This window comes from Fusarium pseudograminearum, chromosome 3 (genome assembly GCF_000303195.2).
Source record: "Fusarium pseudograminearum CS3096 chromosome 3, whole genome shotgun sequence".
Lineage (NCBI taxonomy): Eukaryota > Fungi > Ascomycota > Sordariomycetes > Hypocreales > Nectriaceae > Fusarium > Fusarium pseudograminearum.
The window spans coordinates 2,532,959-2,550,164 of NC_031953.1; the positions used below are offsets into that span (position 1 = coordinate 2,532,959).

Sequence of the window (17,206 nt, forward strand, 5' to 3'; positions counted from 1 at the left end):
GCCTTGTTGACTTCCCCAGTTAGAGAGCTCATCAAGCTATTTGATTGGTTTACTGCATTATTGTTTTAGGCGGTGAGTGGCTTTCTGCCACTACCTACCAGCTGAGGTGACCACCTACCTGTAGGTTTGCAGGCGATAGGCAGGATCTATGGGACCCGCGAAAGCTGCAGCTTGGACCAAGCTGGTGGTCCAGGAAGCACGCCTCAGGGTATCAGAATAATTGGCTGCTTGAAACAGAAGAGACGAAATCAACCACCAAATAAGAGACGAAATCAGTAGGTCAGCTTACGCTTCTTAGACCATGCTTCTTAGACTACTTAGTTTTATACCCTAAGGCTCAGGTTAACGTTTCTGCCACCCACTAGGCACGCTCATGGTAGCGTCCACAACTATTTATCTCCTAAGATAGGAAGTTCATTAGGTGGTTTGTACAACTTTAAGCAAAATATGCTTTCGGCTGCCCTGCGACAGGAAGTTCATATTAGTAGTAGTCTAACTTTCTTTAGATAGTGACAGTAGTAGAAATAATGCTATAACGATGATGCTATTGACAGCTCGGGCTGGATTGCGTTACTGTAGCACCTCGCATAGGCCTGTTATCTGATGACCTACCTACGGGCAGGTAAGGTACCTTCACAGTGGTCGACTTAACATCTAATTTCGGGGCAGGTATCTACGTATCTCACCTTCCTGCCAGCCCGTACCTAGTCGCGCTTTCCGGGCAAGTACTAAATAAAAACAGGGACTAAGCAAAGACTAGACGAAAACACTTAGGATCTCTTAGGCCTTGTATACACTAAACCTGCTCTAATATTTTCGTCAATCCCCTAAATCAGTCTCGGTTTTTATTTAACCCACCTGGTTGTGTACCTTCCACCTACCTACCTACCTACCTACCTACCTCTGGATCAGTCTCACTCGTCGAGCAACAAATTCCATCTCTTTTACACACAGACTCCAACGAAGGCGAAAAGAAGAAAAGAGGACCTGTGATAAGTCGATCGATCACACTTGTGGTCGCCCGTAATGGCCTCTCATAATGTCATGAATCTGGCGCGTTCGTAACGTATACCGACCAAAAGTTACAAACTAACGGAATGCAGGTGATGTAAAATCAGCCGCAGTCAGAGATCGCGAAAAGGCTGTCGATGGTATGCACGTGTTTTTTTTTTAAATATATATTTCCTCGTTGAGCTCACAATCACACAGAGTTGTCGCATCTTCTCAATCCACGAAACCGATCTACAAACCTGTAAGTACAGAAGAACGCCCCTTTTCAGCACCCCCTAACAATTCATCAAGTTCCGACCTTGGCGATAAGAGCTACCATGAAATATTTGAAGCAATCTTCAGTTTTGTGCTTCGAGAGAAGCCAGCTCTCTCCGATAGGAAAAAGTCCCAGACGACGTTGAATTCTACAGCAACTCGTTTATCAAAATGCGCCGAGGCCGTGCGCATGGCTGTAGGACGTGGCAACTCAAAGATCGGGCGGAAAACACTACTGGCGATCGTGGATCACATCACTCAAGTTCTTCCTGGACCTAACGGTGATGATTTCGTGACTCCTTTGCTCCAGGATTACATCAAAGCTTTGACCGAGGTGCTTTCAAGGCCTGCACATGTGGAAATACTAGCCAGAAAGGGAGGCCAGCATTGGGAAACTTGCGTTGGCTTCTTCCTCGACGTTGCCCAGTATCTTCTTCCTGATGAAGCAGATATCTCAACTTTGTCATTGGCTCGGGCATCGCCAGCCCTGGCTCGATCATCACCAGCACCAGGATCGGGATACAGTCGATCTGGTGGACGATCCACACCTTCAACTCAAAGCCAAAGAAGAGCTGCACCTGGAGAGGGCGGTCTCCTCAAGGATGTCTTGGAAGGACTGTACTATCTTGTTATAGGCGGCAACGCGCCCATACTCCGGCAATATAAAGACATCACTCCAGTAGTACTGAGAGTCTTGAGTCTGAAACAGTTGAGTCTCGGCTCTTTGCAGACTTTGGCGTTTGCCATTATCAATACAGTCTTCACTACCACGAATACCGACGACTTGGCGCATGCCAGCTCTGTTGTGCAAAGCATATTGCCGCTAATGAGCTACTGGTGGCGATGCGAGAAGGTTTCTCAAGACGAAGTCATCAGGGCGCTCAGGATTGAGATCTCTAGAAGCATTTTTTCAATGCACCTTCACATCGAGAATTTAGTCATCAACTCCTCGGATGAAAAGATTCGCTCAGACCTCGAGGAATTGACTGAGAATATCTGGTCGGAGTATTCAAGGCGTAGCGAAGCTTTCCGTCTACAAATGAGCGACATTACTTTTGCTTTGTCCTCTTTGCCGACATATGGGCTACAACTGAATATGTTCGGCCTGCGCGCTCACAACGTTTATGGAGAAGGCCATTGGGCTGTTATTCAAAACCTAGCGTTCCTAGAAGGCATCATGCTATTACCTCAGTCTAGAACCCCAGCAGATGATGCAGAACAAAGTGAGCAGCGAAGAAAAAGGCGGCGAATCGAGCAAGATATGAGTCGTATCCAGCTTAAGCTCAAGACTATCGAAGTAGGAGTTCGGGGAACTGCTTTACAGTTGATTCCCTTTCTCTTAGCTGACAACTCGCTGAGCCGTGACGAGCTCGTTGACTTGCTACCTGAGTTGGCGTCATTGACAACTGACAAGAACCCTGTCACGGCTTCTTGGGCCCTCATAGCCTCTGCAAGGTAAGAAAACGACACCTCAACGGTCATGTCAGTCAGTACTGACATTCCTCAGCTGTTTAAGTAAATCGAAGGTCTGTTACGATCAAATAGATGTCTGGCGTCAGCTGTGGCACTTTGCTATACGTTCTGTCAGTCTGCCAGGAACAAGTCGAGCGGCCAGCGTGCTCCTGCATGCGATACTTGAGGCCGACGTTCTACCTTATCACACAATTTCCCAAGACATCAACAATATGGTCACGACTGCAGATGTCAACGGACCCAGTGTTCTATGCGACACCTCAATCAGCTTGATATTTCATGTTCTTCAATTGCGAAACGCACGAGTCCCTAGCGCAAGTCAAAGTACATGCCACCACATCATCCGATGGGTGTTTCTTCGTTGGAATCCAAGTGAGTAGTAATTACCAGACCTCAGGGTATTAGAAAAATTGGCCGCTGGAAGCATAAGAGACGAAATTAGTAGATCAGCTTATGCTACTTAGACTATGGTCTTTAGGCTATTTATTTTTGTAACCTAAGACTTAGGAGGTCAACTTTTCTGCTACCCAGTAGCCAGATAAAAGTGTTCATGCTGACAAGTTTACAGACGAATCTACATTTGCATCCTACCACTCTATGCATGCTCAACCAATTCAGTTGGTGAATTTGATTCGAGCCTGTTGTGGGACAACAGCCCTGGAATTGAACTCCCATCAAGCGGCACCCGGAGGTCCATTGACCGAGACATGGAGCTCATTCAAGCAGACTGAAAAGTTTACTCGATACGTTCTCCTTGCAAAAGATGAATCCCATGATGCCGATCCCATTGGCTGCTGCAACCTTTCAGAGCAGTCTGATCCGGCTTCGTTGGTCGATGCCAATTCACGTTATGCTTCCCGGAAACTGACACTCGAGCTATTCTACCCCAAGCTGAGTGAGCTATCTGAGCTCTGCACATCCTGGACCAAGAAACCGAATGAAGGTGGTATACAAATTTCGTTCGATCGCTTCCAAAGTCTTCTATCGGCCTGCTTGGCCGGTACTCTGCTACTTCCCATATTTGGTGACCTGAACTCGACTCAGTCCTCTTCAGTTGATTCTACACTGAATGATATCCTGGACAAAGCGCTGAATTCTGCTTTGGCGTCAGTTGAGCCTACTGCCTTTGTTGATTCAGTCCTACGAGTCGTTCGAGCTGTGATGCCAGACATGATAACGTCGGGTTTGAATCGAATGCAGGCAAACAACCCAGATCTGTTTCGTTTGTTCGGCAGGATATGGAAGTCTGTTGGTCAGCAAAAGGATCAAACAGGCCCTGACAACAACATCGACTTAATGGACATTGATGAGGATTTCGACTCCCAAAGCAGCAGAGCAAGCTCAGTGCATGCGCCAGTGGCAGCTCCACGCTTCAATATTCAAATGAAGCTGGATATGCAGGCTTTCTATATTGAGACAAAGGCCCGGCTTCGATTCCTGTCCATATTAGATAGCGATTTCGGACAGATTGGTCTTGTCCCCGATACGTACGTGGATCATCTCATCAAAATGCCTGACGAAGACCTCTTGATGTGTCAAAGCCTGCTGCTTGAACTCTTTGGCTCCGATCTTGTCATTACGCCAGAAAACGCCTTGTCAATCATTGAAAGATTAGGGGATTGCATCAGTCTGTCTGAATATCAATGCGCCGAAGTTGCTTTGAGCACCTGTATCGGGGTGATCGATGGACTACATTCAATCTGGCTTAACGACAAACAACATCTTTCCGAACGAGTTGGCGACCTTTACTATCACTTCATCAAAGTATGTTTAACTTCGAACATATTTTCGCCCGGCATCCAGATGTCAATGGTCCAGCTCCTGTTTACTCTAGTACGAACCAACACGGAATATGGCAAAGACCAGGGCCTTGATTCACCGCGAACTTGTCTTCTCTACATCCTGAAAAATGGACCCATGTCAGTGAAGTACACCATCTCGCAAAAGATTGCCGACATCTTTGACTTGTTTGTTCTCAAACTTCACGACGAAGTATTTGTGGATGTTCTGGATAGCTTGCCGACTGATCCCTTGGACACTACTGGCATCGCATTTCGTCTACTGGTACTGTCGAACCTTGCCTGCAGATGGTCGACTTTACTTCGGAGGTGCACTTATCACATCTTTGAAACGCCAGGGAAGATTCCAAGATCAACGGATTATGCGACTCGGTGTTTGGTGAATGTGTCGAGAACGCTGAACCTGGAGTCGCCGAAGGCTCTGTTCCGGTTATTCTCTCGGCAACTTCTATACACATGGCTTGAATATGACCGCATCGAAGATATCCCATTCTCTATATTTGGCTTCAAAACACTTGGAGATCTGCTCAAATCTGCACAGTCCGAAGCCATTGGACTTACTGTGATGCGTGGGCAGGATCAAACATTTGCAGAGGTTTGCCGTCTTCTGGGCAGTTCTGAGAGCGATCTCGTCCGTGAAAACTTCACTACTGCTGTTGCTTACAGCATGATCTTTGGTGACTCGAATGGGGGCGATGACAAGGAGCGTGGCGAGGCACATGCCAAAAGGCTGCTTGGGCGCACATCTTATATGGAGTTGATTTACATTAATTTCGTCGACATCGCAGCACTGTTCTTCGACCTCATCGATCAGGAGAACTCTTTTGAAAGGGTCTTCGCCAGATTCAAGCTCGATTACGCTGGCCAGATCCTGAGCGCTGTCAAGGCTATTTCTCACTCTCCCGCCGAGTTACCAGCTAACCAACAGCCAATGTTCAAGGCCAAGTACCTGATCAACGAACTTCACAGACTCTGTCAAAATACGGAGTTTCAATTCCATGATCTGTGGACGCCTCCCGTGGTTGTCTCCATAGCTCGCAAGCTTCTCAATACCGTTCATCCGGCTTTAGGGCCTCTGCATGCCTGTTCTGTCCTTCGAAAAGTACGGGTTCTGATCTCTCTTGGTGGCTCAGTTGCCTTGGAGTCCTACCCCCTGGAAATGCTTCTGAATGCTACCCGTACATTCATCACCGACTCCGAATGTGCAGACGATGCGTTGGGAATCAGCCAATATCTTCTCGCTGAAGGAGCTAGACACCTTAGCAATGTTCCATCATTTCTTGCAGGCTATGCCTTGTCAACCTTGGCATCACTTCGAGTCTTCTTAGAGTCGAGCCAGTCTAGCACAACTCAGGAAAGCCAGTTTAAGGCTACAATGAGCAAAGCAGAAAAGTTTCACGTATGGATCAGCAAATATCTTGAGGATTATGAATCGCCCATGTTTAAGAATCTTGAGCAAAGGAGCGCTTTCAAGTCTATCACTCGATCTGCCGCTCGCATTCGATCTTCCGGGAATGCTGAACGAGGAACCGCGGAGAGCAAATTGTTGTTGGACATTTTAGCCGACCAGGGTGCAGATCATCAGCTACTAAACGAACCTTCACGGCAACTCGCTCTCGGTCTCCTTTGTGGCGATTTTAGCATCCCCGAGACGATCAAGGACGACATTATTGAGTCTGACGAGGATGCTCTGAAGTACTCAACAGCTGTGTGGAAGAGTTGCGATACTGGAAACCTTAGCGAAGAATATCTCTCATGGGCAGGCCGAGTCGTTGGACGGGCCTTCTCAGCATCCGGGGAGATCCCAACTGGTGTGCTACGCGAATCAAATCTTAGCCAATACCAGAAAATGGCACCAGGGTCGAATGGCTCAGAGACCGGAATACTTTACCTTCTGCAGGACCTCACCTCCAACCCTGATTCTATTACCGCGGGTCTGGCTGAAGCTGCCCTGAGATCTATCGTCTCAGATGCCAACAACCTAGATGATGAGCTACTGGCTATTGCATGTCAAAAAAGTCTGACGGAGTCTCTCTTAGTCACGTCTCAATGGGGCACACATAGATCGCCTCCATCAGACAAGGGTCTCATAACACCCACATCGTCGCCAAATCAGCCGGATGTCTGGTCTACAGATATCACGTCGAAAGACTGGCTTCTAAACCTGAGTGCACACCTCGCTCGGTACGTCCCAGAGTCGATTATTCTCTCTGTTCTGGCTCCTATTCTCGCTAGAGTTGAGCACTTTGCAGAGAGGGCTTTTCCCTTTGTTGTTCATCTTGCACTTTTCTTTACAAGAAATCAACAACATTCACCTAAGCGCCAACTATCTGTGGCAATCAAAAGCTGGCTCGAATGCACAGTTGCAGCAGCCAAGGAAAACCAGAAGTTACTCATCAACATGCTATTATATCTTAGGACGCAGCAATATCCAAAGGAATCATCAATAGCTGACAGATCGCATTGGCTAGAAGTTGATTCCGCTTTGGTTGCTGCGGCAGCGTCACGCTGCGGCATGTACAAGACATCTCTGCTGTTTGTAGAATACGTCCCTCCAGAAACTACACGTTCTTCAAGAACGTCTTCTGCAGCAACAAAGGAGGTGGATATGAGCGAAACTCTTCTCGCAATCTTTGAGAACATTGATGACCCAGATGCATACTATGGACTACCAGAGGAGCCTAGTCTGTCAAAGATTCTTGCTCGCGTGGAGTACGAGAACGATGGCCCCATGAGTCTTGCATTTCGAGGTGCTGAGTATGACAGTAATGTTCATCTTGGAAACCCTATGGCTCAGTCAGATGGGCAGGCTTTGGTCAGGGCTTTCAGCACGCTTGGCTTGTCCGGACCTTCAAACTGGTTCCTCCAAACACAGGACAACATGGAAACATCCCCACCTGTCCTCGAGGATACTTTTAACACAGCCAGAAAGCTTGGGATTTGGAACCTGCCTGCACCTCCGAGTGACCATCATGCGGTCACAGTGTTTAAAGCGTATCAGAGCATTCATCAAGCGACAGATATCGCCACTGTGAGAGCTGCTGTGCATGATGGTTTTGGTCGCACAATGAGTAGCTTGGTAGTCCACAGCCTGAACGCAACGGCCCTGAGGAAGCGTCTAGGAGCTCTAGCTTCTTTAACGGAGCTTGACGATGTTCTTGGCGTTTCTGACAGTTCGGAAATGAATCTCCTCATTGAAAAGTTCAAGAATCGAAGTGACTGGATGAGAAGCGGGTTGTGAGTATCAGCGATCTGAGATACAGCATGTCACTAATTATTTCTAGATACGAGAGTGTTGGCCAGATCTTGTCTTGTCGTAGCACGACAATGAGTATGGTCAGCCAACAAAATGCCTTGCGAACGAATATCAAACTTTCCGCAGCTACGGCAAGGCAAATGGAGGTTGAGTCAATGATCACCGCTTCTCAGATATACCGATACCATCAAGCGACGCAGGAGAGCCTCAAGATCTCCACTATACTCACCAAGCTCATACCATCGTGTACAGCACTGGACCTGCATGTGGATGCAGCTGTTACCGTTGAGGCGGCTAATTCTGCCTGGGACTATGGGCAGATGAGTACATCCATCCGTATGCTTCAGGATATCGACAAAGATTCTGTGCTTGAGAAGCAAACTCTCCCGGTCAGTCGATCTGATTTGCTTTCGAAGATCGGTTACCAAGTGTCCGTTGCACGCCTCGAAAAACCACATGATATCCAAAAGAACTATCTGGAGCCTGCGTTGAAGGAGCTCAAAGGCAAGGGTCAAGGCCGGCAAGCTGGCTCTGTATTCCACCAGTTTGCTATGTTCTGCGATCAGCAGTTGCAAGATCCCGATGGATTAGAGGACTTGGCAAGACTCCAGAACCTGAAGAAAGCGAAGAGTGATGAAGTATCGGAACTGAAAACCCTTATTAGTGGCACCAGGGACACTCAACTCAAGACCAGGTACTCACATGTTCTGAACAAAGAGAAGCAGTGGCTCAATCTTGATGAGCAGGAGTTGCGACGAGTTGAACAGACGCGCAGTGAGTTTGTTCGCCTGAGTCTCGAGAACTATCTTTTATCTCTCATTGCGTCTGATGAACACAATAACGATGCTCTCCGGTTCACAGCTCTTTGGCTAGAACGATCGGAAGAGGAAAGCACAAACCAAGCAGTCATGCGACATCTATCAGAAGTCCCAACCAGAAAGTTCGCTGGCCTCACCAACCAGTTGACATCGCGACTCCAAGACAACAACACCACATTTCAGAAACTGCTGTTAGAGCTAGTCTACAAAATTTGCGTGGACCATCCCTATCACGGCATGTATCAAATATGGTCTGGAACAAAGGCAAAGGCACAGCAAAAAGATGATGTCGCTGTCTTGCGCGTCAGGGCAACAGATCGCGTTGCCAAAAGTCTAGCTGAGACGCAATCCGTGGCCAACATTTGGCTCTCGATCGACAAGACAAGCAAATATTACCATGCTCTCGCAATGGATCGAAATCCAAACAAGTACAAGTCAGGTGCAAAGATCCCGCTCAGAGATTCCACACCTGGCCACAATCTTGTCAACTGTCTGGCAAAATATCGTATCCCTTCTCCCACTATGCACATCGAACTTTCAGCAACAAAAGATTACTCCAAGGTGCCCATCATATCCAAGCTAGAGCCCACCATGACCATCGCTTCGGGTGTCAGCGCGCCCAAAATCATCACAGCTGTTGGAAGTGATGGAGTTCGCTATAAGCAGCTTGTCAAAGGAGGGCATGACGATTTACGACAAGACGCCATCATGGAACAAGTCTTTTCGGCTGTGTCATCCCTGCTTAAGCTTCACAGGACAACTCAGCAGCGAAATCTCAGTATCAGAACTTACAAGGTACTTCCGCTCACAGCATCTTCCGGATTGATTGAGTTTGTGCCCAACACAATTCCACTTCACGAATTCTTGATGCCTGCTCATGAAAGATACTACCCAAAAGACCTGAAGGGCTCCCAATGTCGTAAGGAGATCTTTGGGGTCCAGGGCAGAGCAGTGGCGACACGCATTAGTACCTACCGCAGGATGACTGAGAAGTTCCATCCAGTCATGAGATACTTCTTTATGGAGAATTTCATGGACCCGGATGAATGGTTCCTCAAGAGGCTGGCATACACAAGAAGCACCGCAGCTATATCGATGTTGGGACACGTCCTCGGCCTAGGCGATCGGCATGGACACAATATCCTTTTGGACCACAAGACCGGAGAGGTGGTTCACATTGATCTGGGTGTAGCATTTGAAGCAGGCCGGATTCTACCGGTGCCTGAAATGGTACCATTCCGGTTGACCAGGGACATTGTGGATGGGATGGGAATTACCAAAACGGAGGGAGTGTTTCGCCGATGCTGCGAGTTCACTTTGGACGCTCTCAGAGAAGAGCAGTACTCCATCATGACAATTTTGGACGTGTTACGTTTCGATCCTCTATACACATGGTCTATCTCGCCGCTCAGACTGGCCAAGCTTCAAAAGGCAAGACACAACGATGACAGTCCAATGGACGACGAACAAAGCGAAGCCGAGACGAAAAAGGGCAAAAAGGCTGCAGGGCATGTCAATGAGCCCTCTGAAGCGGATCGTGCTTTAGAGGTTGTGAGAAAGAAGCTTTCCAAGACGCTGAGTGTAACTGCAACAGTCAACGATTTGATAAACCAAGCGACCGATGAGCGCAACCTGGCAGTTTTGTATTCTGGATGGGCAGCATACGCATGATGGGCGATCATGAAGCCGATATTGACAGCTCTGGATTACGTTACTGTAGCACTTCCCTACACGCCGGTTATCTAATGTAGAGTTTCGTAATTAACGAGGTAACCTTATTGCCTTATTGAAAAGTATATTTAATCATCATTGAACTTCTGATTCCGTCCATTAGGAGCATTTATTCTACAAGCATTACTCGCCACCTCATACTTCCTTAGTTGTGAATGCTATCATGAGCGTGCCTCGTGGCAGAAGCGTTAATGTCCTAAGCCTTAGGGTATAAAAATAAGTAGTCTAAGAAGCAAGGTCTAAGTGGCATAAACTGACCTACTTATTTCGTCTCTTACGTTTCAAGCGGCCAATTATTCTAATACCCTGAGACATGTTTCCCTGGGACCACCCTACTAACATTAGCTCTATAGTAGCTAATGCGACCCTATACAAGGGAATTCAATTTAGTTTTATCGCAGTATAGAATAAATAGCGCTTCTTTGCGGTACATAAACTTGGACTACTCCTCTCAACAATCATTTCCGTGGATATCATGAGTTGCTCTATTGTTTTTGTCGTCTCCAAACCGATGACGCCTCTGAGGTCGGAGATAGGTTGCACTAGCTCCAGGTTCCGTTATCTTATCTCTGAAGTACGCAGGTGGTAAAAAGGTTAGCCTCTTAAGTCTTGGGGTACAAAAATAAGTAGTCTAAGAAGCTCATTTCAACCAGCATAAGGTGACCTACTAATTTCGTTTCGTATACTTGCAGCGGTCAATTTTTCTGACACCCTGAGGCAAACTGACAGACATACCCACCTCAGCTCCATTGGAACTAAGGCATCTCATCCCGTCTTGTCTTTGCCATCTTCATCCTCATGAGAAACGTCTTCATACATCTTCAATAAAGCATTTTAATAATCCCTGACCCCAGTGAAATACTGCGATAGCGCTTGTTTCGCGCAATTTTCTATCTTAAACTCAATTCTGCGAACGCCCACTGAATTGCCCGAGAAGCCGAGGCCATAGCAGCTCTTTCAGCGGTTGTTCGTCTCAGGCTTCGTACTTTTAAGATCGTATCGCTTGGATTCGCTCTATGCAACCTTTGGCGTCAGAATCGACTTCTCCCTCCCGGCGCAGGCCGCGCTTAGACTCGTCATCCTCAGCATCATCACCCTTTGCAACGACTTCTAAGCGAGCGCGCTTCGACATGGCTACCGCCAAAGCGCGGGGCAAGCTGCCCGAAACCGAGACTATCGACTTGACGCAGCAGCCCTCTGCCTTCAAGCCCTATGCTGGTGCCAAGAAATTGGTGATCAAAAATCTGCGAGCTCCGACAAATCGAGACAGCCAGGTAGCAGAGTACTACAAACGGACAGAGAAGGAGCTTGACAGTGCTTTGGAATCAATCTTTGCAGGGAGGACGCCTGATATTCCTCTCGAGAGGCTTTACAGAGGTGTTGAGGATGTTTGTCGGAAGGGGGATCCGGCTAAGGTTTACCAAATGCTCAATGAAAGAGTCGACACACATCTGCAGCGCACTATCCTGCCAAAGATCCAGAAGAACGGACGGGCTTCGAACCTCGACACGTTAAAGATTACTCTGGAAGAATGGAAGACCTGGAATAAGCAAACGGTACCTATGTCTCGTGTGCCTGTGCTACTTCAAGACGCTAATCAATTGCTGCTCAGATATTGATTCGATCCACGTTTAGCTTTCTTGACCGGACATATCTGTTGCGAGAAAACTACCCATCAATAAACGATATGGCTATTGGTCAGTTCCGAAAAATGGCATTTTCATCCCAGGCGCATTCATACAAGAGCCCTGTGGGTGCGAAGCTTGTCGCGGGCATATGCGAATTGATCGAAAATGACCGAAGGGGTGGCGGTCAAACTGAGCCAACATTACTCAAAGACTCCATCATGATGTTATACGTTTTGGGTGTCTATGTCAAACACTTTGAGCCCTTCTTCTTGGAGCAATCCCAAAGGTACTTCAAGGAATTTGGCGAGGCTTGGAGCACCTCCAGCCTCAAAGACTATATCCTGGTTTGCGAGAAGCTTTTAAAAAAAGAAGACTATCGATGCATTCAGTTCAACCTCGACAGCACCACGGAGAAGCAACTTATGGATTCTGCCCATTCGCTGCTTATTGGCAATTATTCCGAGAAGCTCTTGAATGGTGGTAGTCTAGGAAAGCTGTTGGCCGATAGAGAAGTCGAGTCAATGAAGGCTTTGTACGACTTGCTTCGACTATCGGGTATTCAGAAGAAAATGAAAGTTCCGTGGGGTGAGTACATCAGAACAGCAGGAGCAGCCATCGTCAGCGATAAGGAAAAGGGCGATGAAATGGTTCTGCGCCTGTTGGAGTTGCGACGCTCGCTCGACCTCATGATCCGAGACGCTTTCAACAAAGATGAGGACTTCCTCTGGGCCATGAGAGAATCATTTGGCAAGTTCATGAACGATAGAAAGGTTGCATCATGTTGGGAAACAGGAACATCAAAGATCGGCGAGATGATTGCCAAGTACATCGATATGCTCTTGAGAGGTGGTCTGAAATCACTACCCAAGGAGCTCTTGTCCGATTTAAAGGATCGTGAAACTGCACAGAAAGAAGGTCAGGCCAGCACTGGCGATGAGGATGCCGAACTTGACAGACAACTTGACCAAGCACTCGAACTTTTTCGATTTATCGAGGGCAAGGATGCATTTGAAGCCTTTTACAAGAAAGATCTAGCCCGGAGATTGCTTATGGGTCGAAGCGCAAGCCAGGATGCCGAGCGGAACATGCTTACCAAGCTTAGAGGAGAGTGTGGTGCCAACTTTACGCAAAACTTGGAGCAAATGTTTAAGGATCAAGAGTTGGGTAAGGATGAAATGGAGTCTTATAAGCAATGGTGCCAAGGTAGTGTTGAGCGAAAGGCTCCTCTGGACCTGTCAGTCATGATCCTTTCGGCTGCTGCTTGGCCAACATATCCCGACGTTCGTCTCAATCTGCCTGACGAGGTTGCTACACAGATTGAGAGGTTTGATAAGTACTACAAGAATAAGCACACAGGCCGTGTGTTGACATGGAAGCATTCTTTGGCTCATTGTTCTGTCAATGCCCGTTTTGCCAAGGCTCCCAAAGAACTCCTCGTGTCGGCTTACCAGGCTGTTGTTCTTATGATGTTCAACAACGTACCCGATGGCGGCTTCCTAGCCTATGAGCAGATCGCTACAGGAACCGGTCTTCAAGGCGGTGATCTTAACCGCACTCTTCAGTCGCTTGCATGTGGTAAGGCGAGAGTGCTGACCAAGCACCCCAAGGGCCGTGATGTCAAGCCCACGGACACTTTTACATTCAACAAGACTTTCACAGATCCCAAGTACCGAGTCAAGATCAACCAGATCCAACTCAAGGAGACTAAGGAGGAGAACAAGGCAACGCATGAAAGGATCGTACAGGACCGACGATTCGAAACTCAGGCTGCCATTGTACGAATAATGAAGAGTCGAAAGAGCATGGGCCATTCAGATCTAGTGGCAGAAGTGATCAACTTGACCAAAAAGAGAGGCAGCATTGACACGTCAGCAATCAAGAAGGAGATCGAAAGGTATGTGACACAGTGTATTGTTGTCTTTGTTCAACGACTAACGCTACACCCAGTCTTATCGAGAAGGATTACATCGAGCGAGAGGGCAATGCATATGTGTACCTAGCTTAAGACTTTGGTGGTTATGGTTAATGGCATAGAGTAATAGCTCAAAGAGAGAAAGGCCAAAGATACTGGAGCCTTACCTGGTCTTGAAAATATACATGAATAAATTTTAAACCATGAGAATAGATCTTGAAGCAGACGGCAATAATCAATGAAGTACTCATTCGATCTGTGAAGAGATATGAGTATGCAGACGGCAATAATAACAGGCATGGGGATCGAGCATCTGGGAACAGGGAAGCGAAGCAAATCCCTATAAGGGACAAGGCAAGTTGATTTAGATACGTCGCTGAAAGATTAAAGATATGTTGCAGTATATAACCAGGGAATACTGAGTCTGAAAAAAGGCTGCTGATTGATGATAATCATGGTTCTATTGATGAGCATGGATGCTTAGACGGCTGAGATATCATGGATACTACCTTAGGTCTTTTAAAAACTATTTCAACATAAGGTTGCACAGCCAACTAACCATTAATATCAAACTTATCAATTAATATGATTAGTTTGAATTGCATTTATAATTTATACTAAGGAATAAATCACACAGTTGAAACCAGGCTGGTAAAAATCGCCGCAGTTTGCTTTGCATCCAGGGTAGCTGTCGAAGCATTCAGTTTTACTAGGATCAACCTACTGTTTTATTGTTGTTATCATCTCGACATGCGCAGTTATTGTTATCAACAGGACCGAATAATCTACATAAAAATATAATCTATATTCCAAAAATTGGTCAACGATATGGGTTGCTCATGACACGGCAATGAAATGCATGGTGGAGGGATAACTTACACGGCGACAGTCGTGATCAAGCGAAAACTGACATGCCCGCAAAGCTGAATCAAAGCAAGTATACAACGGACTTGTAAGATAAGAAGGAAGGACATGATGGTGTACCCAGTTGGATTAGCAGATTTGGACTCGACCAGTTCAGAACAACGAGGCAACGACAAGGCAAACCACTCGAGGGGGTGCCACATAGTTCGTAGCAGGATTTAGCCAACACTTACATGAAAGTCTAGAGCTAAAAAAAAAAAAAAAATTGAATCCAAGGAGGCCAGAATACTTGAAATGGTGGAATGGGTGAATACGTTGCAATGGTTGAGCTATGGACTCAGTTTACGTGTTCTGAGGCCGTAGTATCAAAATAGACTGCCACAAAACGTCGCCCACGTAGGTTCGCAGAAAACAAAACAGAATCGACTTATAGGAAGTATCTCGGCTTTTCTGTTACATCAGCAAAACGAAAAGGAGGGCGAGATTCCCGGAAACAAAAGACCCCCTCACAAGGCAACCTTGAGGCAGAAGTTTCGGTCGCCCGACCATAGTTAGGCTAGATCAAGTCGAGGGTGTGTCAAAGTGCAGTGCACTGGGGCTGCCTTGAATTTGCCCTCCCATACATATTCATGGTGTAACCTCAGTTTTGACAACGGCTAGTTGCCTCATCACAATCGCTATTCTGTACCGCCCATCGGACTCTATACTCGAGGATGCTTGACAGGTCACACGGCCACGAGGTGGTTAGACGTTGTACCGGAGAGTCGAATATAGCAAAGCGTGTTGCTGTGCGCCAGACAAGAACTTGATATTCAGACTAGAGCTTCTAGTCGAACATCCTCTTAGATGAAACAAAGTGAAACAAAACGGCACTTGACCTTTTTTTCTTCACTTTCGCCTCGTTTTGATATGGCATTGGTCGTATTCTAGTCTCGACGTATGAGAAGCCTTGTAAGCCATCCACCAGCATGAACCTACGCCGCAAAACCACGTATAGGATAGGTCACTCCACCTACATTCTATATGCATCGCATATTCCTATGTTTGACATCGTTTGCACTTTGCATCTTTGATTATGCTTTAGCGTATTCGGGCAACAGAGCAGCTGACACTAGTATCATCGTGCATAAAACACCAGCGGACAAGGAAGGGTTGTAACTTGCCACCATTTGCACTTTGCTTTCAACGATACGACAGTCGTCACTAGACATTAAAGTGGTAAGCAATTACTTCACCGAAAATGCATTTCATGCGGTATCATTCCTGATATCCAGGAAATGTACCAATTGGAACAGAGGTGGAATTTGCGTACTCTACAACTGACGTGCTAGGACTGTTTCTCTTCCTAGACATGCATCATCCAGCTTACGACAATTGCTTGCATACCCGACTTTCCCGTAAAGATTCAAAATATCCGTCGGACCAACCAAGAAGCTCCTAGCTAGTCTCAGTTACAAGATCCTTGACACAAAGATTCCTCGATATGTCCAACCTTGACCCTGTTCTTCAGTCAGCCTTTGCCCGCCCTTCGCCCTGGTACTGTACTTGTAGAACCACAGCAATAAACTGATTCCACGATACATTTCTCGATTGTGGCAACATGCTGTGTTATGTTCTTTGCACCAAGCAGTAGTACAATGCAGCCCCAGGTATATCTCATCAACGAACGTTAAGGCCCAACATGTTCGTAGATATCTCGAGTCAGAGCCTTGGTGTATCTGAGGCAATTATCTGATTTAACTATCCTTCCGAAGAAATCAATGCAGGGTCCTCTAACGCCTTGATAACTGTTACGCAGCGTTAAGATCTCCAGATCATCGTCCGTTGGCCGCGAATACCTCACTCACCGAGCGCGGAGTAACACTCCTTGTGAACTTGGAGGTTCGCAATAGGATGGTCGGTACCTATATTTGATGAGGTGTCGGGAGATCAGCATATCCTGGAAACGGCGATCGCCTTGCTTGCATGTCTCGGCGCGCGCTGGGAAGAATAGACTGTCGGTGCCAAGTCACAGGTCGGCTTGAGTCAGCCTCTCGGCAACGTGCCGCATCGTTCGGTGGCCGTATTGAGACAAGATGCGGTAGCACGGTATGGAGTCTCGTTCGAGAAGGCCTGATTTGAGCCGTGGGCTTTGCCGACATGACAATGCAAGCCAGCAGTCTAGCCGCATCAACCAGGCGATACTTGAAGTTGTACCATGTCTAAACAAAGAAAAGGCGGGCGACTCAACCATATACCGAACATCCTAGACCGTCTCGGCTGATTATTATGGCTTAGCTTAATCATAACCACGGTACAATATTGAATGTAGCTGGACTGCAGTAAGTGGATGGTTGTAATGGAGGTATGCGGGCGAACCACTTCAGTCCATCAGAATGTGGCCACGATATGGTTCGCGACTTGGACTGGCCATACTCCAGACTTTCCTTCCGTCGTACAGGACTGAATTTCGCAATCAA

At 47.0% G+C, this 17,206-nt stretch overlaps 2 protein-coding genes across 2 annotated transcripts, besides 2 other annotated features; both read left to right on the forward strand.

Moving 5' to 3' along the window:
• The first annotated feature begins 875 nt into the window (after positions 1–875).
• Positions 876–903: a microsatellite.
• A 123-nt stretch (positions 904–1,026) lies between these two features.
• FPSE_05184 (uncharacterized protein) lies at positions 1,027–10,283 on the forward strand (the record flags this gene model as incomplete). Its single annotated transcript, XM_009258302.1, has 7 exons — positions 1,027–1,057; positions 1,104–1,151; positions 1,210–1,252; positions 1,303–2,721; positions 2,774–3,111; positions 3,308–7,775; positions 7,823–10,283. 7 exons carry the CDS (start codon positions 1,027–1,029, stop codon positions 10,281–10,283), a joined length of 8,808 nt encoding a protein of 2,935 aa, XP_009256577.1.
• Positions 1,163–1,184: a repeat region.
• Positions 10,284–11,473: 1,190 nt separating the features above from the next.
• On the forward strand, positions 11,474–13,976 carry FPSE_05185 (uncharacterized protein; the record flags this gene model as incomplete). The annotated part of the gene is made up of 3 exons (XM_009258303.1): positions 11,474–11,899; positions 11,956–13,865; positions 13,919–13,976. The coding sequence occupies 3 exons, from the start codon at positions 11,474–11,476 to the stop codon at positions 13,974–13,976; spliced, it is 2,394 nt and encodes a 797-aa protein (XP_009256578.1).
• Positions 13,977–17,206: the final 3,230 nt, after the last annotated feature.